The following is a 27,594-nucleotide window of genomic DNA, read 5'->3' on the forward strand; positions in this document are numbered from 1 at the left end:
GTCCCATATAATAAAAAGCAGAATTCAGTTGATTTCAGACTGAAGAAATCCAATGAAATTTAAAGTCTATTAACAACATTAAGCCATTTCCCAATCACAGGAAACATTTAACAGAGCATGTAAAGTACAAAGAACTAAGAGAAAGAGAATTATGATTAAAATGCAGTCTACCTTGCATTTAATAGAGTAATGGAGACAACCAGTATTAAATGTGGTAGGAAAACGGGTCTATTTGTCAACGCAAGCAGGGAACTCTCATCTTTACTAAGAACTTTTAAAATGGTTTAGATGGTTAGAAAACTACATTAATATTCTAAACTTAACATATTTCATTTGGGGAGGCAACCATTTTATACCTCCTATAAGGCTTATGATCATATTTTTTTAAAATCAAGGAAATAAAGCATATTTAATATACATAAATTTATGCCATTTTATCTTTTCATCAACCCTGTCAAGATATGCATTTTACCTTTTATACTATTGAATGAAATTTTTTTTTTTTTTGAGACAGAGTCTCGCTCTGTTGCCCAGGCTGGAGTGCAGTGGCCGGATCTCAGCTCACTGCAAGCTCCACCTCCCAGGTTCACGCCATTCTCCTGCCTCAGCCTCCCGAGTAGCTGGGACTACAGGCGCCTGCCACCTCGCCCGGCTAGTTTTTTGTATTTTTTAGTAGAGACGGGGTTTCATCGTGTTAGCCAGGATGGTCTCGATCTCCTGACCTCGTGATCCACCCGTCTCGGCCTCCCAAAGTGCTGGGATTACAGGCTTGAGCCACCGTGCCCGGCCAGAATGAATGTATTCTTAGAGACCCAAAGGTTGAACAAAGAGAAAACAGTTAGAACATAACAGTAATCTTATATACCATCAGAATTACAACATAACTCTATAGACTCCTACTCCAGTTGTCCTTCCACTGCATTTCTATTTAATAAAATGCCAAGTTCCAAAAACCTAAAAGGGCATAATGTAATAATTTAGTATGGAAAACAAGAGGAAGGAGGAGTCAAAAGAAATGAGTGACTGCCAAGGGAGACACATTCCTTCAGTGAGAATGAGACTTAGATTTGTTACACGTTTTAGAGATGATTGGTAAATCCAGGAACTATAGTTTTTCCAGCCACTGGATAACAGAAAAAGAGAGACTATCACAATGAAGGTCACTCTGGGCTGGAATAATCATCAAACTAATTCTTAAATGGTTTGAGAAAATAGTACTAATATAAAGCCAAAGAGAGAGGGGAAGAGAAGGAGAGAAAAGTACTTGTGAATGTGGCAAAACATTAAACAATTACTGACCCTTGATGAAGGATACAGAAGTTATTCTCAGTATTTTCACGACTTTTCTGTAAGTTCGAAGATATATAAAAATAAAAAATAAAAATCTGTTTGGAATTTAAAGAAACTCATACAAAAAAATTTTCTGAATGTTAATAGTTTCTTTACTTTGCAAACTACCCTGAAAAAATAAAAATGTTGGTATAAATGAAAAAAAGTGTATTGGACTTGTATTTTTCTTTTACTTGCTTGCTCGTTTTTTATATCTTCTGTCCTCCTTTCTTCTCCTTCTTCCCTGCTCGATTCTTCCAGCCTGTATTTTAAACTGGGACATTTTTGCAGTGCTGATTATTTGCATGTGACATGTGCCACTAGTTAGAATTTTTCTGTCTCTGTGTGTGGAAAAATCTATTCACACATCTATACTTTTAACAAATTGCAGCTTTGAGTACTTTCTGCTAACTCCTGACATATGTTCGGCATTTATAGTGGGAAAAGGCGGTTTTCTGAGAACTGTAAGGGACACAAGATCACCATAAGCGATCTGAAACCAAATGCTTACAAATAACAAAATCAGGAGGTGTTTGCTTATAATTTTATTTAAATAGAGGAACATTTTTGTTTTACTACATTAACTCCCTAGTTCTGTACCATTAATTTTCATAAACATGGGCAACCGCTTGTGCACAAAAAGTAGGAAGGTCTCCAACTCAAGCTTCTCCACACTTTCCCTCTCTAGGCACAGGGGCACTGATGTAGAAGATGCTGGATGTTTAAACTTAGATAGAATCCAAACTATCTTTGAACAAATAATTTAATGATACTTACATAAAATGTATGACTTACCTGTGTACCAAATCTAGACAAATATGAGGAAACATGATTATTAAACAAGACAAACCTAGATCCAAGAAAGAAATGGACGAAAGAGAGATATATGGCTGAGCATAGTTTAGGTGTATTCTGGACAAGCTTTCTTTTAGGGATGGTATAGAACTCCATGCCGGATCGCTGCATGGTTGAGAGGTAATTAAGTTCCTGGAAATGTTCTTCCTGGGAGTCATGAGCGCCAGGTCAAACTCCAGCTCTCCCCCTAATTAATTCACTGAACTTAGAAGACTCATTCAGCTCCTCTGGGATATCCACCATCATGAAAGGAAGATGTGGGACAAGGCTACCACCAAAGCTCTGACAACTGTAGGCTATTCCAAATTCAACACACAAGTTAGAATTTTTCATAAATGTGGTTCCTTAATAAAGAAAAAAATTACGAGATTTATAAGAAGCAAATATGAGAGAGGGAGAGGAGGGCAGGAAGAAAAGGAAGGGTCAAATAATCCATTACCTAAATGCAATGTAAGCAAAATAAATTCTGACTCAAGTGGATATAAAATTTAATTGTTCTGGCCAGGCATGCTGGCTTACACCTATAATCCCAGCACTTTGGGAGGCCAAGGCGGGTGGATCTCTCGAGGTCAAGAGTTCAACACCAGCCTGGCCAACATGGTGAAACCCCGCCTCTACTAAAAATGCAAAAAAAAAAAAAAAAAAAAAAAATAGCCGGGTGTAGTGGCAGGCGCCTGTAGTCCCAGCTACTTGGGAGGCTGAGATAGGAGAATCATTCTAACCCAGGAGGTGGAGGTTGCAGTGAGCTCAGATCGTGCCACTACACTCCAGCCTGGCAAAAAGGGCGAGACTCTGTCTCAAAAGGAAATATACATGTATATATTATATATTATATATATACACATTATATATTATATATAATATATACACATTATATACTATATATAATATATACACATTATATATTATATATAATATACATATAATATACATATAATACACATTATATATTATATACATAATAAACATATAATATACATATTATATATATAATATATATAAAATATGTATTCTATATCCAGAACTATGGCCCAATAGATTTTTGCTCAATATGAAATGCTAAAAGTCTTGAGAATAATTTTTCCCTTCTTCATATTTTACTTGCAACGTTCTAACCAAAACTGTTTCATTTTTTCAGTCATTTCTTTCAATATGTTTTTGACTCTCCAAGATGCGGAAGGTGTTGCATATAATTTGTGAGGGGTAGGAAGTTAAATAAGATGTGCATTATGGATTGAACTGTGTTTCCCCAAAAGACATCAAACTCCTAACCACGAGTAGCTATGAATGAATGTGACTATGTTCTGAGGTAGAGTCTTTAAAGTGGGTTGAAACATCACAGTACTCAGAACCATGCTTAACACTTAGCACTCATTTTAATTAAGTTAAAATGAGCTATTAGAGTGGGCCCTAATCCAGTCTGTCCGGTGTCTTTATGAAGAGGGGCAATGAACACAGAGACAGAGGCAGGTTCACAGGGGGACTTACCTACTGCTGTGGGATCTGCCATGTGATCATGACAGCAAGGTCAGGATGGTGCTTCTACTGGTCAAGGGATACCTAAGATTGCCAGCAAACTCAGTATGGGAGAGGTATGGGTCAGATGTCTCCCTCCGAGCCCTCAGAAGGAACCAAGTGTACTGACACCTGGATCTCAGGCTTCTGACCTCGACAACTATGAGATGATCCATTTCTGTTGCTTATGCCACCAGGTTTGTGGTACTTTGTTACCGCAGTCCTAGCAAACTCCTACAACCAGTCACTTGCATTTAAGCAGTTTACAGTCTGGACAAGGAAATAATATAAAACTATCAAGTGACATTCTATTGCAACTGATTTAAGAAAGATTTTAAACAAGGCAATTCAAGAGCAAGGGACTTCAACCTATACCTCTGCCTTCTTCTCATCCCCTTGCCTTTCTCTCCTCCTCCTCTTCATCTTCATCACTACTAACATTTTAAGAGCCCTTGCTAAGTGTTAGGCATCATTCTGACTACTTTAATCTTTTAATTCATTCAATAGTCACAATGTAAAGCCATCATTTAAAACCAAAGAAAACCAAGGCAATTGCTGGTATTTAAACAGTGACTTAAACGAAATTATTAGTTTCCTATGAACATAATCACAGACACAAGCTCTCTGGCATTTAAAATATTTCAATTATTATCCACTAAGGGAAGTAACCTCCCACAGTCACACAGTTTGTCGGTGGTGGAATCAGAGGCTCGGTCAGGTCAGCCATGCCTAGAGCTGGGGCTCTCAAGGAATAGATTCCGCTTTTCTTTGGATAATCTGCTAGCGTAGAAAAGACTTTCCCAGTGGAGGATTAGAAGCAAAAATAAAGTGACCGGGTGCAGTGGCTTATGCCTATAATCCCAGCACTTTGGGAGGCCGAGGCGGGTGGATCACGAGGTCAGGACATCGAGACTATCCTGGCTAACACGGTGAAACCCCGTCTCTACTTAAAAAAAAAAAAAAAAAATACAAAAAATTAGCCGGGCATGGTGGCGGGCACCTGTAGTCCCAGCTACTTGGGAGGCTGAGGCAGGAATGGCGTGAACCCAGGAGGCAGAGCTTTCAGTGAGCCAAGATTGCGCCACTGCACTCCAGCCTGGGCGACAGAGCGAGATTCTGTCTCAAAAAAAAAAAAGAAGCAAAAATAAAGTAACATTTGAAATTACACTTATGCTACTGAGGTATTTTTATTTTACTAAAATAATTGCATCACAGGCTGGTTGCTGTGTGTATCAATATCACTGCAATTCTGAAATGCCAGCCACCAAAACACATGAGTGTTCAAAGAAAAGCTGACATCAAGAAAATGTGGGTCTATGTATTTCAACCTTATTCATATCATTGCAATCCTTCCAATAAGACATTAATACATATCATAATTCCTAATTACCCACAAGCATCACAATATTTCTAATGGTAGAATTTCCAAATAACCTTCCATACGAAGAATATGGGGTTTTTCTTATGCATAACACTATTTTATCCTTTTCTTGAAGGAAAAAAAAAAACAATCCCAAGTTACTTGCCGACAAAAGTCAATGACAAGACAATATGAAACAGTAACACCCTTTGCATACATGGGGCTGTCTACACAGTCATAATACTTGAGTATGGATTTGGGGGTAAGTGCTTTTAACTATATCCTTTCTTTAAGTTTTATGACACCCTCTTAAAGGAAATATCTTTGTCAGGACAGAAAATCAGGGCTCAGAGATCCACAACAGGCCTAATGACGTACAAGGAGAATACTTGATGTCAAAACTCCTCATTTTTTCCCTACCTGATCCACCTTTCCCAAGACAAGGACCCATGATGACAGATACCTACTTTTCCCAACACCATATGCAAATAGATGTTTTGCTTAGCAGATAATAATTGAAATATTTTAAATGCCAGAAAGCTTGGTGTCCTTGATTATATTCACAGGAAACTAACAATTTCATTTAGGTTACTATTTAAACACCAGCAATTGAAGCAAATTCTACCCTAAATCAATGTCTGCTGAATTAATGACTATGGTAAGGAAATTAATAATTTCCTCGAGGGAATCCTACAGAAATAGGCAGATACTTGGAAAGTGCTATTTATTTAGAATATTTAGGACTTAGGGACACCTCGCTTGATGCAGGTGTATGAGACAGTGAGAGAGATGGTTGCCCAGTCATATGATCACCTGGGATGATCACATAAAGAGATTAAAATAACTATCGGAGGTGTGTAGGATACCCAATCTTGGCCCGCCACCTTGTTTCTCTTATTCTATTTCCAAGATGACTTTTCTGTCACCCTACTGTCTATTCTGGTTCATGGGGAAATATCTGACCTCATCACCCCTTTGGGAGTGGCAAGGAAAGGGACTGACAGTCATCGAAAGAAGCAACTTTAATACTAGCCTGTTACCAACAAATTCTCTCTTCATAGTGAAAGCAATAATAGCACACATATCAGATACATCTGCACAAAACTATTTTAGTGTATTATTTACTTATTGATTTATTTTAATTTTTTATTTTTTAAGTTAGAGACAGGTCCTGGCTATGCTTCCCAGACTGGAGTGCAGTGGCATGATCATGACTCACTATAACCTCTGACTGCTGTGCTCCTATGATCCTCCTCAGCCTCTCAAATAGCTAGGACCACAGGTGCACACCACCACACCTGGACAATTTTTTAAAATTTTGTTTTTTGTAGAGACAGGGTCTTGCTATGTTGCCCAGGCTGATCTGAAGCTCCTATCCTCAAGTGATCCTCCTGCCTCGGCCTCCTAAAGCACTGGGATTACAGGCGTGAGCCACCATGCGTGGCCATATAAATATTTTAAATGTTCCCCCACATTATAGCCCTCACTGCTAATCACTTTGGGGAATAAAAAAAAATTACAGATTGATACTGAAGTATTCATTGTATATATTTTAACTCCTTATCAAAAGAAAAGGATTCTCTATTAATTTTATTTCAAACTCATTATGTGACCTCAAAATTATTACATGCATTGATGGCTCAGTTTTGGTTTCAGTCCCAAACATCTCTGTACAACCATCATATTTGCTGAATCACTATTATATGATATGAGATAAAAATGCTCATTTAAACTATCTATTCTACCTTACAGTACTGTTGAGATATGTTCCTAAACGCAGGCAAACACAATGTTACAAATTATTACCTTTAACCACATTTGCAGATATCTTACAGGTACTCAAACTGTGTGAGTACAATTTAGAAGAATCATGTGTTTGGATGGAATCTTTATTTGAGATTATAGCAAGTATGTATCTGCATGCACGCATAAATATAAATACTTATTGCTGTTATCATAATTTTAATCTTCCAAAGACTTCTAAGAGTCATCCCAAAGCATATAAGAGAAAAGAAAGAGCATTCATTCATACATTCCCTACTAAAGTGATGTTTCATCACTGAGATTTCTGTATGGCATTAGAAGAACTATCAGAGAGAGGAGAATACTGGACGCTGGCACTAAACCCACCAGGCTTACTGCAGAGCTGTTGAAATTCTGACTTGTTCCTCATGTGTATATGATGGACATGGTGATGTTTGCTGACCTAGTATAATTAATGCCACCATTCTGCCAGAATGTAATCACAATACCTGAAGATTAGATAAAACGTAATAGAGTGTTTTACGCATTTCTTGGAAAGCATTTCAAATGTCATCATCGTGTTGTAAAAAGTCATTCAGAATTCTCAAGGTCACTCAGAGGCCCAAATGCTTAAAAATAAGTGCTGGTCCTGTTGCCAGCTCTCATTCAATCTTTTGAGCTGGGTATTTTCTCCTCCCATGATACCTGTCCACCTATCAATCCCACTCTGTAACCTGTCTAAGAAATGAATTCTAGAAGTCATTTGCCTTTGAAGAGTTAAAAATATCAGAAGTTGTGAATTATAGATCTTATACAATAGCCCTAAGAATGGATTCTATTTTCATAGCCTCCACAAATGAGTGTGCAGGAAAATCCCTTAACTATAACAAAGAGAAAAATACTTATAAGTACATATCAGAATAACAGATTTTATGTGTGTACCCTTTTCATTGTGTAGCAAAGACTTTGTCTTAGTAGTTCACGATTATATAATAATTGTACACAAATGCACACACACACAACATACTTAATAAACTAATTTTACTTTTCTCTAGTGGTATCATACCCATGTATTCTGCATTCAACCCCTCAGGTTATAGACTTACCCTTAACAAACTCACTTTGAAGTGACATTAACAATAATAATTTCTTAATATATTAACAGTGACTCTGGGCTTTGGGTTTCCTACCTTTGCACAACCTGGGCTTTATGTGTCTTCATCTTCAACTTGCTGTTCTTACTGTCAGCATTTCACATAATCAAGAATGCAACATATCACTTTTTAAATGTCAAAACTATTTTAAAGTACCAAATGCTTCTAGGTAAAACACTGACATCAATAGAAAATGCAATTAGACATTGAACAGAATGGTTAAGTTCATTTTAACGTTCTACCACTGAATAAATTAGTGTACACTAATCATTTGCCAGATATGAAATTTTTCAGGAGACCCCTGGGCAAGTCTCTTTCTTGTTAAGAAAATGGTTGGAATATCCGATAATTGAAATTACGTCCTGCTATGTGCCACATTCAGCAGTGTTTTCTAATCACTATTAGAAACATAACAAAATGAAGCTATTATTTATAAAAAATGTAAAATAGCATCATATTTTGGACCTGATAGTTCATGATTTGAAAAGTCTGAGGGATTTCTAATTGACTTGAAGGCCTGACCATGAAACATAAAGTAAAATAAAGACTGGCTTTTGTGGCTCAGAGGACCAGAGTATAATTGAACATACTTTGCATTTAAACAACCACATATTGCTGACATGGTTTTCTTTTCTTCTTATGGTTGTTGTTATTGTATGAATGATGCATAAAAATTAATAATACCTTTGTCTGCATTCAAATTCCTACAAGTTTTTTTTTTTTTTTTTTTTTTTTTTTTTTTTTTTTTTTTAAACACAGGGGAACTCTTGCCTCAGGTAATTCTTCTGTCTATCCACTTCAGTGTGCAAGCCTTCTTGTATAATGTAATTTTAAATTAAATAAAGTCTCACTGCTCCTTCTCCTGGGTATACATTTGGCTTTGCTAACTCTGTAAAACCGTCTTTCAAATGACTCAAACTGCATTAGGAAAATAGCTAAACCATTTATGGCATCCGTGGAAAAATTTCTTAATAATTTTTATTATTGTAATATAATATTTCAAGTTAGAGTTTATTTCTCCATGGACATTAAAAGAATGCTTCTTATTTCACCTCTAGGTAAAAATTGTCTAGACAACTTTTGAATGGCTTAAAAGTTGATTTTTCTGTTATTAATATTGCTAGAAATATAGGTTTCTAATTGATATTTTTGAAAAATAGTGTAGAAGTTAGGCATAGTGGCTACCATTAAATGGGAGGCAGAGTTATCCAACTGGTAATATCTATTTATTACTATATACCGAGAGGAAGAATTTTATTCAATAATTACTACTGATAATTTTAATACAAAAATGTTATTACTTCTTTTGATAACAATTTATGATTATAAAACAGGAAGTGAAATGTTAAATGGCAATATTTAAATAATAATGTGGTCGAGGTTATAACTTCTTCCAGAGTTGCATAATTTTGTTACCATTATTTTATCATTTAATACAACCATAAGAATATGAGCACATTTTGATCACAAAGAAGGCACTCGCAAATAAATTTGCATTTTGCATTGTAAGCATTTTACCTCACTTCTAATAAAACAGTCGTTTGTCATAAGACAACTCTCAAAGGTAATATATCATCATGTTACAATTTTATTCTTCGTTACCTATAAGCAAGAAAGACATTGATTTCTTCAAAGCTATGTCTGAAATACAGCTAGGAATCCAATACTTTTAAACCATAACACAGCATTGCCCACCATAGAAAATAATTTGCTGTGACAGGCATCTCTTTTGCACATGGTCTAAGGTGTAGGTAATAGAAACAGTAATAGAAAAGGTCCACAGTTGAAAGGCAGGTGAGTTCATTGGAGATGTTTACATTAACCGGGAGTCATTAAGTATCAATTCTTTGTCATTGTTTCCTCATGAAGGGCACACACAGTTAATTTATTTCATAACATCAACAGATGCTTTTCTCATGGAATAAACCAATATTCACCATTTATTGGGTTAGTACCATTAGACACTAGTGTCAGCTTAATAGTAAAGTAGAATGATATATCTTTTTTGCCCACATAATGATTTCTGCTAAATAATAGATAGGAGCCAGGATGAATGCCCAAATAAAATATTTCTACCTTGTCAGAGAACAAAAATTTAGTTATTCCTAAGCCTCCCCCAAAAAATACGTTATTCCCATTCAGTCTCTACCTCTATTGGAAGAGCAAATAGCAACCAATTATGGTGCTTTTATATGGGCTGGGACATGCTTATTAACATGTGACTCATCTCTCTTTATTTAACATGGTGGAGTGGTCAAATCTTAAAACCAAGGTCTAACCCTGGACAAAACCCTTCAGAGATCTAATGTGTTTCTGCTGAAAAGAACATTGTGCACCCTTTCCATGAAATTGCATTCCAGGCTGGATGAGTTATCTTAACACCAACAACCAACATTTAGTGAAACCCTAAATAGCACAGAACACAATATGTCTTTCCATAACGTAGTGAAGTCAAACTTAAAATGTAGTGTGCATGGAACTCACATCCGTAGAAACTCTTAGGTCTCACAAGACCGCATCTGCGTCTATCTTTGTCATCATTATTTTTCTCTTAGCTCTAGAATGTGTTAGATCAATTTTGGTGGACAGGTCATATTAGAATAAAAATGTAGCCAATATTTTCAGTCAAATAAATAAACACTATTGCTTCAACAGTTTACAGTTTTAAAACTATAGTTTTAAAATCAGCAGAAACAAATAGCATAAGAAAGAATAAACAATGAAAGTACTGAGGGAGTTATTTTGCCAATTTTAGTATACAACATGTGAAGAAAAATGTTTAGTTTGGCTTTTCAGTAAGAATTGTTTTAGTTGTTTCTCTAGAAAAAAGAAAACTGAAGTCTTTTTTCATATTTCTGTGAAATTCTAAAATAAATTATTGTTCTTATAATTCCAAAGTGATTAAGAAATGGGATTAGTTATTGGAGCCGCATTGAGGATACTGAGATAAATACCCAGTATCTGTTCAGAGCCCAGGGTTCTCACAGTGCCTGACAGGTAGCTCCCATACACTCTCCCTCCCAGAAGTAGGAAGAAGAAGAATTATTTTAAAAAAAGGAAAATAATTTAACTCAACTTGGATAGATGGTATATTGAGATTTCAGTCATGAGTCCTCTTATATGTGTGTATAATTTTTAAAGATGCACAATTTTGCTTCAGATTTTAGTGGCTATTAATTGTTGTTTCAATATTAACGTCGATTTGTCATTTACTGTATGATATATTGGCCTTTTTGACATTTAAGTAATTGGTTGCCATTTTTGTAATATGCAGAGTGAAAACAAAGAGATGAGTTCCCCAAAGGCCAACTCATCTGGTTAATGGAAAAGGTGAGATCTATGTATGGTCATGTCGTTCTGCTTACTTCAAGGGGCTTGAACTGAACTAGGAATTTATAAATTATAATAACAGCATTGATAATAACCAACGGTACATATAAAAGTAGGCAGTTGAAAAGTCATGATTTGTGGGAAAGTAGTTTAGACCTTGGTTTGGCAAAGGATACTCTCCTTCAGTCACCAGCACTAGTCATGCCTGGGATACATATTCAAAATTATGGTTCCTTTTTTGTTTTTTAGAGATGGAGTCTCACTCTGTTGCCCAGGTTGGAGTGCAGTGGTGTGATCGCAGCTTACTGCATCCTGGAACTCCTGGGCTCAAGTTATCTCCCCACCTCAGCCTCCCAAAGCACTGGGATTATAGGCATGAGCCACTGTGCCTGGCCCTCAAAATTATGATTCTTGAGGCATGTTGAAACCACTTAATTGGAGTCTTGGATTCTATTTTGTTAATATCTGAGATCAGGCCATTTGCAAAACCATTTGAGTAAGTCTTATAGATGTTGATGTTTATGAACCACTATGAGAGGATCTGAAGCCCTGATATTCCCCTTCATATATTATTAGCATCAATTTTATAGAAACACAAGTTTTGAATTTAATTCAGCTAGTATTCTGCTCTATTATCCAGCATCCAAAATTGACCATATAGATTCTATATACTTAAGAATCAAAATATGTGAGAAAGATTTCTCAAGGCCTCATGCTATTTAATAAACTTCTTTGTAATATCTAACTTTATGCTGATGTCACTGAACCAGCATGTTCATCTTTGTCTCACACGCAGAAAGAATAGAACAACAATTACTATCTGTCGCAGAGTGATTCTATCTGCATACCTTTCCCAAAGCAGCCCTGAGACGTGATCCTTCTAGGATCAATGAGCTTCACCATCATCCAATAGTCATTCTGTGACTATAATCCACTTGGATGTTCTGTGGGCAAACTAAGCAAGTCCCTAACCAAATACAGCATCTTACTCCATCCACCCACCCCATCCTGCTTCTGGGCTTTATTTTCTTAGTGAAAAGCATCACAGCTTACCTAGTTCTAAGCTAGTCTTACCAGGTGAACTTTGACTCTGCTATTTCCAACCCAGACAACCATGAAGTTCTTTCCACAGTCCCTCAGAAAACTTTTAAATATCTCTCATTTTTTCCACCCCCTCAATTCAGGAGTTGCTGACACTAGTGTCTGCAGGCACATAAACAAAGTCAACATATATTTAGAAACAAAGGGAGCCTGTGTGTGTGGTGTCTTCCTTTCTAAAATTAAGGAGTGGTTACCATTTGGCTGCAGTGGAGTACATGTCTCACCTAAAGGCATTCAGATCACACAGAATCCCTGTCCCCACAACACACACACAGACACACACACACACACACACACACACACATTATCCAAAAACAAGACAAGAAAGCACAATGACAAATGTTTTGCAGTTTTCAAGTCTTATTTAGTTTGCTTTCTTAATTCAAGTTTTCACCTATCCTCATTTTGACGATTGCAGTAGATTTTAGATACTGCTGACATCCCTTTCCACTCATTCTCACTGTCACCAGTGAAATCCTCTGGAAGTTAACTATGATCATAGTGTTTTGTTTGTTTGTTTGTTCTTTGTTTTGCCTGAAATTCACATGAAGCAAGCAAAGCCATCACTCTAGAAGAAGACTTTCAGGACGGGGAAATAGGTGAATGTGGCCAAAGAGCTGTAACAGATAAGGTAATTTTGGTATGGTAGGAGACTAGGTTGGGCTTTAAGAGGGATGGTTTTGTTTTTCCACACCATGTAGAAAGTTAGAATCAGGAGTCAGGTGGACTCCAGGAACATGGTGGAGAGAGCGGAAAACAAGGTCTCTCTTTCTCTTTTTGTGATGGGTTTTCTTCATTTCCTTCCATTTTCATCCTCCCATCCTCTCTCCTTTCTCTTCTTTTCTCTTTTCTTTCCACAATGCTGCCAAAGCATCTGACTACTACTGTTCTATTATCTCCTTTCCTTTATATTTATCCTTTTGCCTCTTCTTTTTCTTAGGCTGTCCGTATCTTTTTCACTATCCAGTGTCTTTCTTTATATTCCATAAAGTATCTTCTTTCTTTATTTTCCATAAAATGTCACTGGAATCTGGATAGTATCAAAGTAATTTATCTCTGTAATCTCTGTAATCAAAGTAATCTACCTAGCTTCAGCCTAACAAATAAAAAATTGGATGTCCAAAAGATGATTTATAATTAGTTAAATGTAGTTTACTAGCTGTATTTGTTTCTCAAATTCTTTTTCTTTCCAGTTAGTGAACCTAGGTAGATAATGGCATTCTTGGACATAACCAATTACATTCTGTGCATCAATATTCAATGTCATGGGAATTACATGAATGCTGGATGTTGAAATTAGCATTGGAGGGAAAATTAGCTGAAGTATCATACTTGCTTTATTATTACTATAAATTATCTTAGCCAAGATACCAAGAAAGGATAATAGCCATTTCAACCTGGCAGATATATCCAACTGAAGTGTAAAGTGAAAGAAGTCACAGAAAAGCTTTATAAAAAAAAAAAAAAAGAAAAAATTTTAAAACGTAACAAGTAAAACTTTAAAGTATGTGCAGATGTTAAAACTGTTATTTAACATTTTATTAATATAAACAGAAACACTCATAATCATGGGATAAGTATACATATAATTTGAGCAGAATGCATAATTCCAATGAAACATACACATACATATAGGAATTATATATGTGTGTATATGTGTATATATATCCTCAAAAAGTGTTAGATATTGTTTGTGCAGAAAAACATGCATAGTGTAATAGATTATAATAATTGGAGAGATTAATAATCATCTCAAATTTAAAATATGATAAAGAAACCAACCTGTTCAGAGAGATGAAGAATGAAAGATGAAGAATAGAGGAATTTCGATTCTTGAAGGGGCACCTATGTGTAACTAGATGAACTTGGTGTAGCTTTGCCTCAGGGTTCCCAGGGAGAATGAAAGGCTCTTCCCCAGGATGAGCAACCCTCAAATGCTGCCAAGGTCCTTGGTTTGCCTGCGATAGATGTTGATGGCCAATGATGGCCACTGGAGCTCAGTTTATTTGATTAAGCACATGCGCTGCCTGGTAGCAAACAACAACAACAACAAAACAAATAAACATAAAACCTGGGGGAGGAGGAATAGGAAGCCCTGCCAATGCCTGAGTAAATAGCGGACATTTTTATGAGAATAGGCGTGTAAAAGTGTTACTCAGAGACAGGACAGGTGCCGGGGATGGGCAATGAATTCACGCAATACCCCATGGGTGTGGACTTACAGGTGAAGGACATGTATGTCTTTGGGTGTGTAACTCTTAGGGAAGAATAGAAAGACTCTGAAGGATGATAGGTACCACACTGATAACACAGAGCAGTTGTATTTCTATACCCTAAACTTGAGCAATGAACAGAGGAATAAATGTCAAGAGGAAATTAACATTGTTCCACCTTGTTTTGCTAGAATTATGGATCCTGCAAGAAGATGAACAGTTCATGGAAGGATGAGGTGAGTAGCTTGGATGCTTTCATGCCTGGGTGCCCTTGAAAAGCTAAGGACAGACAGAAACACAACTCAGGACACATCAATAAGAGAAGCCTGCTGGCACAGAGGAGGGCAGGTGAAACCACTTTTGTAGAAGACGCTCATTTGAAAATGCTCCTGAAAGATATGGTATCAGAACACTATCTTATGTAGAGTGGATAAGACTTTGAGGACCTTGAAAATGCTTATTGAGGAATACATAGCATTTATCTTGCTTTCCTTGAATAAGTAACACGCATATATACATATTCATCCTGTATCGATAGGTAGGAGAGGTAATGCCAGCCCACAGAGGTGACCAGCCCCTATTCCAGAAGTTCTGGGTTGTTGCATAAGTGAAGCAGTATGCTGGTCTGCTTTCAAACTTCTGTAAACTTCAGCTCAGTGGTAGAAAAGTTAGAAAATCCAAATATTTAGTTTCAGTGCCTGGGTAGTCCATTTACTGATTTTCACCAACTCTGTTACCATCACCTTGGTCTAACGTTATCACCATCTCCCCCAGAGACCATTGCAGCAATGCTTGTTGTGTGGTTGTCCACGGTTGAAATAGTAACTTTAGAACAACCAGCGGAAGTGAGGGAGGGTGACCCTTAAAAACTGTTGATTCTTGGGCCTCCCATTAGACCCACTGAACTAAAATATCTAGAGGGTGATCCAAGAAATCTATACTTTTCTTGGCTTTCCAGGTGATTCGCATGAGCCCTAATATTTGCAAAACATGGTAGCCGTGTACTTTCCTTGTTTATTTTTAAAATTAACATGAAAAGGGATTATCTTTCTCTCCACTTATACAATCTGGTCAACAGACCCAGATGAGATGCTAATTTCAGGAGAACACTGGCACTTATGACCACCCAGATGCCTGCACCTAGAACATGGAAGCATTTATGGCACCAGGAGGAAAATAATATTCTCATAAATGCCAGCCTGTGATAAAATACCAGTAATGAATCTTTATGCATTTTATGTAAAATTACCTTATCATTCAGAAAAATCAATCAGACTAAAACCAGAATTCTAAACTCTTGAAGGATTCAAGAGAAATCCTGTAATCTGACAGATGAGGGGACAGACTAGGAGAGATTAGGAAGTTTTAACACAGGTATTGGTTGTCAGATCCAGGACCCAGGTGTTCGGAATAAAGCCTAGAGATTTATTCACTGTATTATCAGTCTCTTTTCCATCCTTCTTTTTCTTCTCCATCTTTCTTATGCCAGAAACACATTCTCACTTCAACTATCCTTTATCCCTGCCCTGATGACGAATGACATTTTCCTTTCATTCCCAGTTTTTCCTTATTGTTTACAATTTACATTCCAAACCTTGGCTTTCTATGGAGGATTTTGTTAGTCTTTCAAAAGTCACAGGTTTGGAAAACAAACAAGCAAACAAAAAACTTGACTGCTTCTCTCAACACTAGAAATAGTTATAGGTGGTTAAAGTACATTTTTGTTCACAAATATCATTTTAAACTATCTAATTTTTGGCAGAATTATTACTCTGCCAGTTTCTGTTCTGTGTCCTTGTAGCCCACACTGTACCTTCAATCAAATGGCTTGTATCTGACATTAAATCTCCTATAACACAATATCAAGTACTATATTGCAATCATTAGGAACACAAAAGAAATAACTATTGTCATATTGAAGAAAAATCCCCCAGAGAACAGGCACCTTTAGCATTGGAAATGGGAACTTACATCTTAGTCAAGTACTTTTTTTTCTGTCTCCAGAAGATGGAATTATCTGACACATTAAATATCTTATTTGGATAGCAAAGGACTATGAAAGTTACTTCCTGAAATAAAAATAGAGGAAGATACACCTCAAGTCAAATCACCGTTGTGATATTCATTCACCAGAATTCAACTGAAATGACCTTAGTACTTTATCGACTACATCTAAACCTATGGATCTTCAAAAACATCAATTCCATATTAGACACTAGTTTACACTGCACAAAAATTAAATTAATTTTTTAAAAAATTGGCATAGCTTAAAATGGATGAATTTATTTCTCAAATTTAAATCTCCACTAACTTTTTTCGTTAAATCTGAGCTTGACTGGAGTTGTCATTTTTTCAAAAATGTACTCATTTTAGTTCAAAACTTCTTAGTTGAGTTAACAACTTTTCTCATGGCTTTTAAAACTTAAAGCTCAAATGTTAAATGTAATAAATATCAAAAATATTTAATACCCCTTATACAACATCAAACTTTTTCTTGACAAATTTTCTATGGTTTTAATTTTTACTCAAAAATCTTTAACGGAAACAGATTATGTTTGAAATTATACTTCTCAATAATTTCACTGAAATACAGTTTATTCCCTAGGTAACAATTCCCTAAAGTTTTTCATTACATCATAATGTGTTTATAACTTCTTGTTAGAAAAGGTGTCAGACCGTGTTATGAAAAAATGTCTGGCACATAAAAGCAGTACAATAAAACAGTTAAAAATGTAAGCTAATGAGTCATACTAACTATGCTCCAATCTTATCTTTTCTATCTGCTACCCGAGGGACTCTGGACAGATTCTTAAACTCTCTGTATTATCAGTGTCCTTATTTTAATAATATTTGCTTATAAAAGGTTATTGGGATAATTACATAAGCTAATACAGGTAAAGTGCTTAGAACAGTGCTAGGCAGAGTGGATTGTACAAATATCACCACTATTGTTATCGTATAGGTATAGCTATTATTATTATATAGGATAATAATTGCTATATTTGCTCTATATTACTATTTTAGTAGGGCCTCAGTAACAAATTATGGAATAAATACTTGCAGATAAACATTATTTGTACTGAAATATTTGAAGTTCAAAATTTTTTACATTGAAATAAACAGAGCAGTTTAATTAGGAGGTACTAATACAAATTCATAATTGCTTTTGGTTTTTATCTAAGTCCTCTTTCTAAAGATGGCTAAGGCATACAGGGGCCTGGCTTAGGCAGAGGAGATCTCTTAAGGTAGGGGCTGAGTAAACTGTGTCTCTTACCAGACTTTGGGTTCAGAGCAAGGAGTCAAGGATGGGAAGAGGAGAAAACCAACATCTGTAAGTCAGAGAATAAAGACACCGAGGGGAGGCCAGGAAGCCAAGCAACTGGAGAATCAGAAGGAAGGAGGAGAGGAGAGAACAACACACCCAGTAATAAGCTGAAATTGTTCCTGGGACTCACCCTGGGCAAATGCTATTGCCCTCAGTGACCCTCATGAGATCTGATTCTTGCGTGCAGAAACTGTATTCAAAATGCAGGCGACTGGACTTGGCAGTTAATGCATTTCTTGTTTCTATTCCTGATGCTTAGCCGGCACCAAGCATAATCAGTACTTTTATTTTAGGCTTAGACACATACTCAGAATGATATACCCTACCTTTAAAAAAGAATAGCATACATTTACAACCTCATGACAAAAAACAAAAATAAAAAAATGAAAAGCAACTCTCGCAGCAGCACAAAGATAAGACAAACATTTCAATTTCCCTGTCATCAACATATGTATCAGAGTACAGCATTGTGATGCAATTATTAACAGAAAGTAGAACTAGAAGCTACAGCAGACACACTGCATCTAATAATGTTGAGGCCTCTAAAATATTACTTGGGAAGAAAATAAAGAAACAAAAATAACAGAGCAAATTCCAAATCAACAAGATTGAGTTGTATCTGAAAATAAAGTATGTCTAGGAAGTGATCCTTTTTGTATTTAATTTTTTCTAAAGGGAGCATAGGGAATTCTAGTTTGATCTTGCTGGCAACATGCTGCATATTTATCTTGTGCTAGAGAACACAATTTGCATAATGTGGGACCCAGTTCTGCGTGCGGGGACACCCTTCAGGGAACTCAGATTGAAGGCTCAAGAATAAGAAGAGCCAGCACTTTTGAGCTCACCATGAAGGGAATCCACAGCTCAAACTTCATTTCCATGTCATAGGATTTCCCAAATTGACTGAAGAAAATCGATTACATTTTCTGGGAGGCCCCCTGGAGAATGTTTCTGTTTAAGATACACACACACACACACACACACACACACACACACACACACACACACACGAAATGTGTGTGTATGCTTACCTATAGTTTTGTTGGTGGTGATATTTAACAATGACAGAGTTTTAAAGAATTTACATGAGGATGACACGTAAGAGCATATTTTAATGCATTTAAGACTTCATCAATTTTTGCTCAAGGGATAATAGAAAAAAGCACCTTTAACTGGAGTCTTTACTGCTTAAACCTGTGGCAGAAATGAATTCTAACTACATTATATGCATGAATACAGCATATCTGAGTGCAAATTAGTTGTAAATAGAAAATATTTCAGAAGAGGCTGTATGGTTAGAAAAGTGCTCAGCTTCCAATAAATATTACCACAAAACACAGAGGCTTGCAAGAGATACACATTTCAATATTATAAGTAGTTGTTTTTTCAATAAAATATCCACACACTTTGAATTCTGATTTTAAAAACACTCTCCTTTTACTTTTCTCTTTTTTTTTTAGAATGCATATTGTTTCTTTTAAAACAATGTACAAGAAACTCTAACTAGAAATACAAAAGATTCGATTCATGTGTAAACTAGGTTGCTTTTTAAACTATGGCAAAATCACTGTTTAAGACATAGTACTACACTTCCTTTAGATAAACTCATATTACTAAACATTGATGATGATAAATAAGCAGCTTCTAAGCATTCTCGCAAAGATTGAACACTAAGGCAAAAACTGGCAGAAACAATAGATGCAGAACTTTCTTTCTGTTGTTGCTGCCATTGTTATTTTACGTGCATTGAACGAATGGCCAAGATCTTTGGCGTCTTACTTACTGATGGGTAGAGGTAACCTTCTCCATTCATGGCTATATACAACCCTGTTTTCACTCCCTGGATGGCAACAACACGCAGTCCCACTGGAATGAGGTTGAAGAGCGCTGTGAAGATAAACATGGTCTATCATGAGTGGGCAGGAAGAAGCAGGGCACAGTGTAATTTTTTCTTTCTGATTCATTTTATTTAAGAAACATCATCTTTACCGATACTTTCCAAGAAATTCCAATTAAATAATTTTTATTTCGCTTTATAAGTAAGAAGTTTCTGCTATGGGTAAAATGAGTACTTCAGCTTCAATCTTTAAATGTTAGCAGTCTTGCTGACAGCATTCTGAAGAACTGATGCGATAATAAACAGAATCAAGCCTGTAATCGTGCCTCTAAAAACATTGTCTCTGACACCATTAGATACTAAAAGAAATAAACTGTGAAGTCTCTCAAAGAGCAGAATTTTAAAAGTCCAAGTTGAGTGTTTATTCTAACCCTCTACACAGAAAGTGTGATTTGTCACCACAATGAGATCAGGCCAGAAGTTAAACAGGTGATTCCAAAACTAAATGACTGTGGTAGAACCAACATGATATGCCAGCAAAGCCAGGAAAAGATGTGCACCTGCCAATGAGCTAAATTTAGAAAGAACTAATCAAAACTGAATGACATGCAAATGTCAGAGAGACTACTCATTTGTGTTTCCATGTTTTGTTTCTTCTCTGTTGATAAATCGTTAAAAGCATTTTATCTATTTTTGCAAGATAGCAATGTTAAAACATTAAAAAACTTAATATCCCTTTAATGCATTTCCATGGCAGTGTTACATGTTGAATGTTTAGTAGGTCTTCTAGCATCATTCTTAGAGATAACTGCTTGATGATTTTGGAGATTTTATTATAGATAAATTTGTAAGATAACTATTAATTATTTACAGTGAGGTTATCTGCCGCTACTCAAGTCCTTCTTAACTAAGTCTAATTCTAAGCAGGACAGAACAGGAAATGAAAATACTAAAATAGTGACATAAATGGGTAAGTACAATATCCAAACTCAGGCTCTCTATTACACAAAAGCAAATCATTTGAAAAATGTGGGCAATTTGGACTTCATTCCAAGGGTCTAAGTAGTACATAATTAAAAACAAACTTTACAAATTGTGTTCTATTTAATTCTCAGGGACATGTTTCCTCTTAATAGGTTGAAGAAAATTACACCCTTTCTTTTGATTATTACATGCTACAGTTCTCAAGATCCCAAGAGGTCTGTGCTACATAAATATAAAAGGAAAACCTCAGGCCAGAGCCATGAATATTATCCCTGGAAAAATACTCAGGGGCATCTATGGTTACTTGGATATTAGTTTCACTATGTAAACTAATATCAGATTTTCTGCTATAGGATTTTAGGGGATTATGTTATTCTTATGAAAGAATTCGTTTTTTCCTCATTTCCATTATTTAATATTAAATATAGATGTGAGTTGTTGAGTACTGGGAGCTACCTGTGCTAGTTGGCAACTCTCAGTATTCCTTCTTGGTGGGAGATGGCTATATTCACTCCTGTTTAGAATACCTGAACTGTACCATCTCCCTTACATCTTGAAAGAATGGGTACCATAGAATAATTCCTGATTTATGTACAAAATTTTGGAGGGAAACCATAACCATATGCCTATCCACGCGAGCTACACTAACCTAATTAATTCAAACATAATTATTCTAACTTTCCTCTTCTAACTTTCACACACTCTGAATGATATTTGTAGGTGCCACATATTTGATATAGAAAACAAACAGATTATGAATTCACCAAAATGATGTGGTTATGGGAACCAAAAAATTATACAAGATAGTTTAAAATGATCATACTGAAAAAAATACTAGTGTTTTTCCCTTGGGTTTTGGTTGGGATCTGAATTATAAAACACAAGGTATTGGCTGGGTGCGGTGGCTCACGCCTGTAATCCCAGCACTTTGGAAGGCCAAGGCAGGTGGATCACCTGAAGTCAGGAGTTTGGGATCAGCCTGACCAACATGGTGAAACCCTGTCTCTACTAAAAATACAAAATTAGCTGGACGTGGTGGCACACGGCTGTAATCCCAGCTACTCGGGAGGCTGAGGCAGGAGAATCACTTGAACCTGGGAGGTGGAGGCTGTGGTGAGCTGAGATCGTGCCATTGCACTTTAGCCTGGGCAATGAGAAAAACTCCGTCTCAAAAATAAATAAATAAATAAATAAAAATAAAATACAAGGCATTATAATTTACAGAATGATAGTGGAAAGTGAATGCTTATAAACACTAAAATGTGGAGAACCATTTGGAGCTGACCATGATGGAACTGGTGCTAATTAAAACCACAGATACCCACATTAATTGAGACACAATTTTATTTCTCCACTCTCTTTGTTTCTTACATAATTATAAGGCAATGTCACAAAGCCTAGGGGAGTAAGAATAACGAAGAAGTTTTTGTGACTCTGTTCATTCGTGGAACACTCCAGTTCTTCATATAACAGTGATTTTCAACTCTGGCCGCACATTAAAACTAGCTGTGTTCATAACATAGGATGGCCAGGCTCAACCCCATACCTACTACATCACAATCTCTGGAAATGGGTTTAGGACAGAAGGAATTTTTTTGAAAAGTTCCTCAAATGACCCTAACATACAACTAAGGTGAGAACTGACATCCTGTGGGGTGGTGTCCACTGAGTGATTGAAGTATTTTGCACATCAAGTTACCAGGTTGAGAATTTCTAAGGTGAGAGGGACTTCCGACGTTTTAACATTGCCATAGTTAATAGCGTATTGGTATCTGTAGAGTCCTGTTCTGCTTGTAGTAGCTATTGTCTGTCAATAGGAACAATGAAGTTTAACAGCACAGAAAAAATCCATGGCATCCCCAATAGGAAACCGGGGGAAAAGAAAAATCACCCACTTATAAGATACCATAGTTCATGGGGATGCTGATGTTTAGAAGAATTTTAAAGAAATAAACCTCTGAAATTGAGAGTGGTTACGAGGTTACCTAGGTGCTCACTTCCTTTTGTGAAAGATCTTTCCATTATTATGGTAGTCAATAATAAGCAGTCGACTTGCTATAGTACTTTCTCCACCAGAACCATTTACCCATCATCCATGATTTTTGTGCTACTTTTCCTTCCCAGAGAGCTATAGATCTTAGACTGGAAACCCTTGGAGAACAGAGGCACCAAGGTTCATCTACCAGTGGGCCTTTTTTTCCTCCTCTTAATTCATCTGAAATTTTTAACAAAGGCAGTTTAGCAGGATGGTTCTTTTTTTCATTCTAAATAATTTCATACTTAGTGTGGGAAATGAACTGAACTCAAATCATGAAGATATGAAAGTTCAAGCCTTCAGTTTTGTTATTTAGTGACTTTTAGAGTGCTATCTGGGTGAGTTTTAGGGTTTTTTTAAAATTATTTTTCCTAGTTATGGATAACTAACCTATGGTTTGTATTCAGGGAGTTATAAAAAATGGAAACATTTTTATGAAGGATTATAGCATTATTACATCACTTCCCTCCTCACAACAAAAAAGCTGTACTCTAAGTACGACCTGACAGCCTTTCGAAAGCACATCCCTATTTTTAAAGAATTTTTCAGTGCTTACATCTTTCATAAGATTCATGAGACTACTGAAATGAACCAGAGAAAAGAAAATGTCTTTAAATTCATCCTAAGAAACACCGTTTTGCAATTTACATAGGTCAGAGTACATAAAAATAAAGTTAATTAGTAATTTCCATTACTTTTATAAATCTGCTAAGATTCTGCCAATTGTATTAAATTTTATAGTCATGTAATTTGTATAACATTTTGAGGAGGGAACATTTATTTTACCCACTGTTTTTCTTTATTTCTTTGCAAATGTTGAAATAGTAACAAAACTAAACTAACTGGCCTACAGTGCACTTGAAATGCAATATAATGTCTCAGAAAAGCTGTGAACCAGAACTTTGCATAGGAATTTGAGCCCCTTGAGTGTGAGCATGATTTTCTCCTGATTTGTTTTTACAAAGGAGATCCTGTTTCATCTTCCTTCTCAGGACTGTGTCTCACTAGCATTTAGAGTGTCAGAACAAATTTCAAGATTCGTTCTGAGTTTTTGCTCCTTCTACTGCAGATACAGAAGGAAAAAAATCCCCATACATTTACAGAACAGAAGGTGGAGTGTTTTTTAGTATCTCAGCTTTCCAGTTTAGTCTTTAAAATTATTCAGATAACCAGACTTGTATGTGTGCACATAATAAATCTGCACTTCCATATTTAGAAAGTGCTTATTCAATTCTGAAGCAGTATGACTTTTAAAAGGCAATGTCTAATAGACACTTCTCAAAATGATATTGATTCCTATCATTAGAGGTAACCAATTTGGTTGGCACTACAAAAATTACACAAAGAAAAAAAGCTATAGAAAAAACACATAAAACCTTTGAGTGAAATTATTTTCAAGTAGTCCAATAAAGCAATATGTTTATGAAGCTATGGTGTATGTCCTGTTTTGAAAACTTTTGTCATAAAATGGACGGCATCAGTCTTTAGTCTGATGAATCTTTCAGAGTGTCATAGCTCATCTAGCGAGCAGAGTTATGGGAATCCAGTTATCACGTTCTAATCCTCCCAGGCCAAACAAAATTTGAGAACACTGAAGACATCAGAAATTATGAATCCCTAAACTTTGTGACCTACACAACAGTAACACATAAGAGAAAGGAAATGGCTGTTGTCAGCAAATGGTTTTTGTCAGCAAAAGGAGTTAAAGGGGAAAAGAAACTGAGCAGAGATACATGTATTAGCCTGAACCACAAGAAACTGACATCTTTTGCTGGTCAAAGATTGTCAAGTACCAATTATCTTTGAAAGTCCAAACTAATAACAAAACCTGCACAAATAATGTTTGGCATAAAATGCCTCCCCTTTCTTTTGTAGTTGAATTGTTTTACCTTCTCTTTTCCTATATCAAAAAGGAAATAAAGTAAAAGTAAACCAATAAACATAAAAGGGAAAAATTTTAAAATAAAAAGGGTGATATGAGACACAAAGAGAGTGAAGAGGTTAGGAATTGATGAGGACAATGTAGATAAACACAAAAATTAAAAAGGAATTGAAGAAAAAATAAAAAGTGAAGCAATGCACAACATATAAAAAGTGAACACAATGGCTGGAAAAATAGTGATATTTTACATGGCAAAACCACACGTAAAAATAACCTATTCTGTATAACTAACTACTGTCAGAATCAGTGTTACTGGCAATTTGATCACTAGAATTTAAAAAAGGAAGTGCTGAATTTTAAATTGAGCTGATAAAAATATATAAAATAAAATAAAAATAAAAAAGGAAGTGCCTTCTGATTTGATTATGTGTATTATTCAAATCCTCACTTCTTTTCATGGAATGATGTTTATATGTGAAGAATAAGAGATACATTAATTAAAAAATTCATATCTACTTTTGATCCACCAGTAATGTTTCTTATGATTAAATATTTCTAATAAAAACAGTTTTGCTTTTCACTAACTCCCCCAAACAGTAAAAAGTATGCTTATTTTGGAACTAATATGCTAAATTAAAAATGAATCGAATGCCAATATAAACAGAAAATGGGAGAGCAAAACACAGACAGTTGAGCAAGGAGAGGCACCAGACGGAGAAACGTTATACATAAAGAAATAGGAAAAAGAACACAGACATTAATACAATGGAAGATGTGTAGCTTTTTAATTAAAAATTATCACAGATGCAATTCTATAAAGTAGTTAAACACTTTGCACAATGAATTTCAAAGTACACAACCTTCATGTTTTTTCTATACTTTTTTTTGTTAAATGCAAATAATTTTAAATTATATTTCTACTATGTAAAACGAAACAAAACAAAACAAAACAAAACTATTCCTTGTAGATTTTGAGTTTCCACAGGCATCATTAAGAACCTCAGAGCCTGATAAAATAATACATCCAATGAAAACATGTAATTAATTTTTACCTAAATACACTAGTGTACTTACTTAACTTTTATAATAATAAGATTAAAAGTAATAATACTTTTCTGGGTATGACAACTGTTTAACATAATCATCTTTAAACCACAGTTTTCTTTGGTTGCTCCATTAATATTTTCATCCACATAGTGTAAATAAAATTGTAAATGGCATTCTAGCGTGTAACATTTATAAAGATGAACCAACATGACCAAAAATTTGCAAATGAATCTTAAAAAGTCACTTAAGTAGCAGTGTATCTTCTACCAACTGTGTAACTGGTGGCCTGAGGTTGTCACTTACTAGAATTAGTGCTGTCATCCTTGGTTCCATCGAGAGCTCCATCGGGGTGCATTTGCAAGTAGTAGCCTTGCCTGCAATATAACCTGGTCACTATACCCTTGAGCTGGGGATCTGAAAGGCAAACATAGTTATCATAAGCCTCACAGTGTGTCACCAAGTTTCCTTTTACTTTTCTGTTTCTCTTTCTTTTTTCAGAAGAGGACATTTTATACAAGTAGCACATTTTATTTTGTCTCTCAGATTCTTCTGTGCTTTATCAAACCTGCAGTATTCTATTTATAGAAGGTAAAGGAAATGCAGTAGTAAGCCACAGAAACAGGCATTTTATAAAACTAGTATATGCATATTTAAATTATTAATGAAAACTATTAAACTAATTAAGCTGTCAGTTGAATTATTAGTTTAAACGATAAACTAATTAATATAACCAATATTAGCACTCATGATGGCAGTTATAAGAGTTTTGCAAACTGGTGACTCTCAGAAATTTTATTAAAAGGTTTTTTAATGGAGTTCTCCTTTTACTTAAGTTGACAAGTATTCCCGAAATTAAAAACAAACAAAACAAAAAATACCTATATTTTAAAAACATTCATACTAACATTTGATACATATTCTTAGGAAAAGCCCCAATTCAGAGAACACCCCTGGATGTTCAAAGGGTCATTGTTATTTCCACGGAAGTATCTGTGCTACTTAGACATTATCCACAGGAAAATGGAAAACTCTACTTGTGAGCTAGGGGAAACACAACAAACCCATGCATATGAGGTCAGCTCTGAGGCAATCGAATAGAGAAATTAGACAAGTTAAACAGATAAACTCATTAACTTGTGTAACTAAAAAGGACAGTCAAATTATACAATATGAAATCTGATTCTTTGTCAACGGGCATTGAGATAGAGGGCAGTGGAAGTTTATTTAAACAAAAAGGGAAATCATGTGGTAATAGATCCTCGTTTGATGATTCATTGAAAAGACATCCACTCTAGTAATCCAGTGCTTCACAAAGAGTCAGTTGTACCTTTGAAAACAAATATTTGCATGTGGTTTTGCAAAAGCCATCCCCATCTCAGGGACAGATTGGATGTGGGACATCATAATCTTCACCATGGCAACTGGCATCTCTCCGCAACAGCTGAATAGGCCATGCTAATGCAACCCGGCTGTCAAAACAGTCGGACGTTACTGAGTAATGAAACCTAGCACCTTGTAATCGATAGAAAAATTGTGGTCTTGCAAATAGGTGAAGACAAAAAAAAATTTTTTGAGAGCTATCCTTAAACTCTTTATTAGTCCTGAAGAAATTACAAAGAATTTCAATATCTATTTCTATGCACATCATTTAAAACTGATCATCTGAGACATGACTCCATTGTACATAGACTTGCTTCATAGATGGTATAAGACTGGAAAAATCCTTTTGGAAAAGAATGCATGAACAGCAGAGCATCACAACATCAGTATGACTAGCCACATTAGAATATGAAAGCTTTTGAAAGAGTAGGATTTAAAAAATAAATTTCTATGTGATTATTGGATTGTGTTACATATATTCCTTATTCTGTAGCATATAACTTC

At 35.6% G+C, this 27,594-nt stretch overlaps 1 protein-coding gene across 2 annotated transcripts in view; it reads right to left on the minus strand.

The window, feature by feature from the left end:
- FGF14 (fibroblast growth factor 14) overlaps window positions 1-27,594 on the minus strand; it is a 670,777-nt gene that overhangs the window by 124,850 nt on the left and 518,333 nt on the right. For both annotated transcript variants that reach the window (XM_015439490.4, XM_005586188.5), the window contains exons 2-3: window positions 26,014-26,124; window positions 19,709-19,812 (exon numbers count right to left, since the gene is read on the minus strand). In XM_015439490.4, coding sequence (XP_015294976.1) covers window positions 19,709-19,812; window positions 26,014-26,124 — 215 coding nt within the window. The remainder of the gene's footprint in view (window positions 1-19,708; window positions 19,813-26,013; window positions 26,125-27,594) is intronic.

This window comes from Macaca fascicularis, chromosome 17 (genome assembly GCF_037993035.2).
Source record: "Macaca fascicularis isolate 582-1 chromosome 17, T2T-MFA8v1.1".
NCBI lineage: Eukaryota > Metazoa > Chordata > Mammalia > Primates > Cercopithecidae > Macaca > Macaca fascicularis.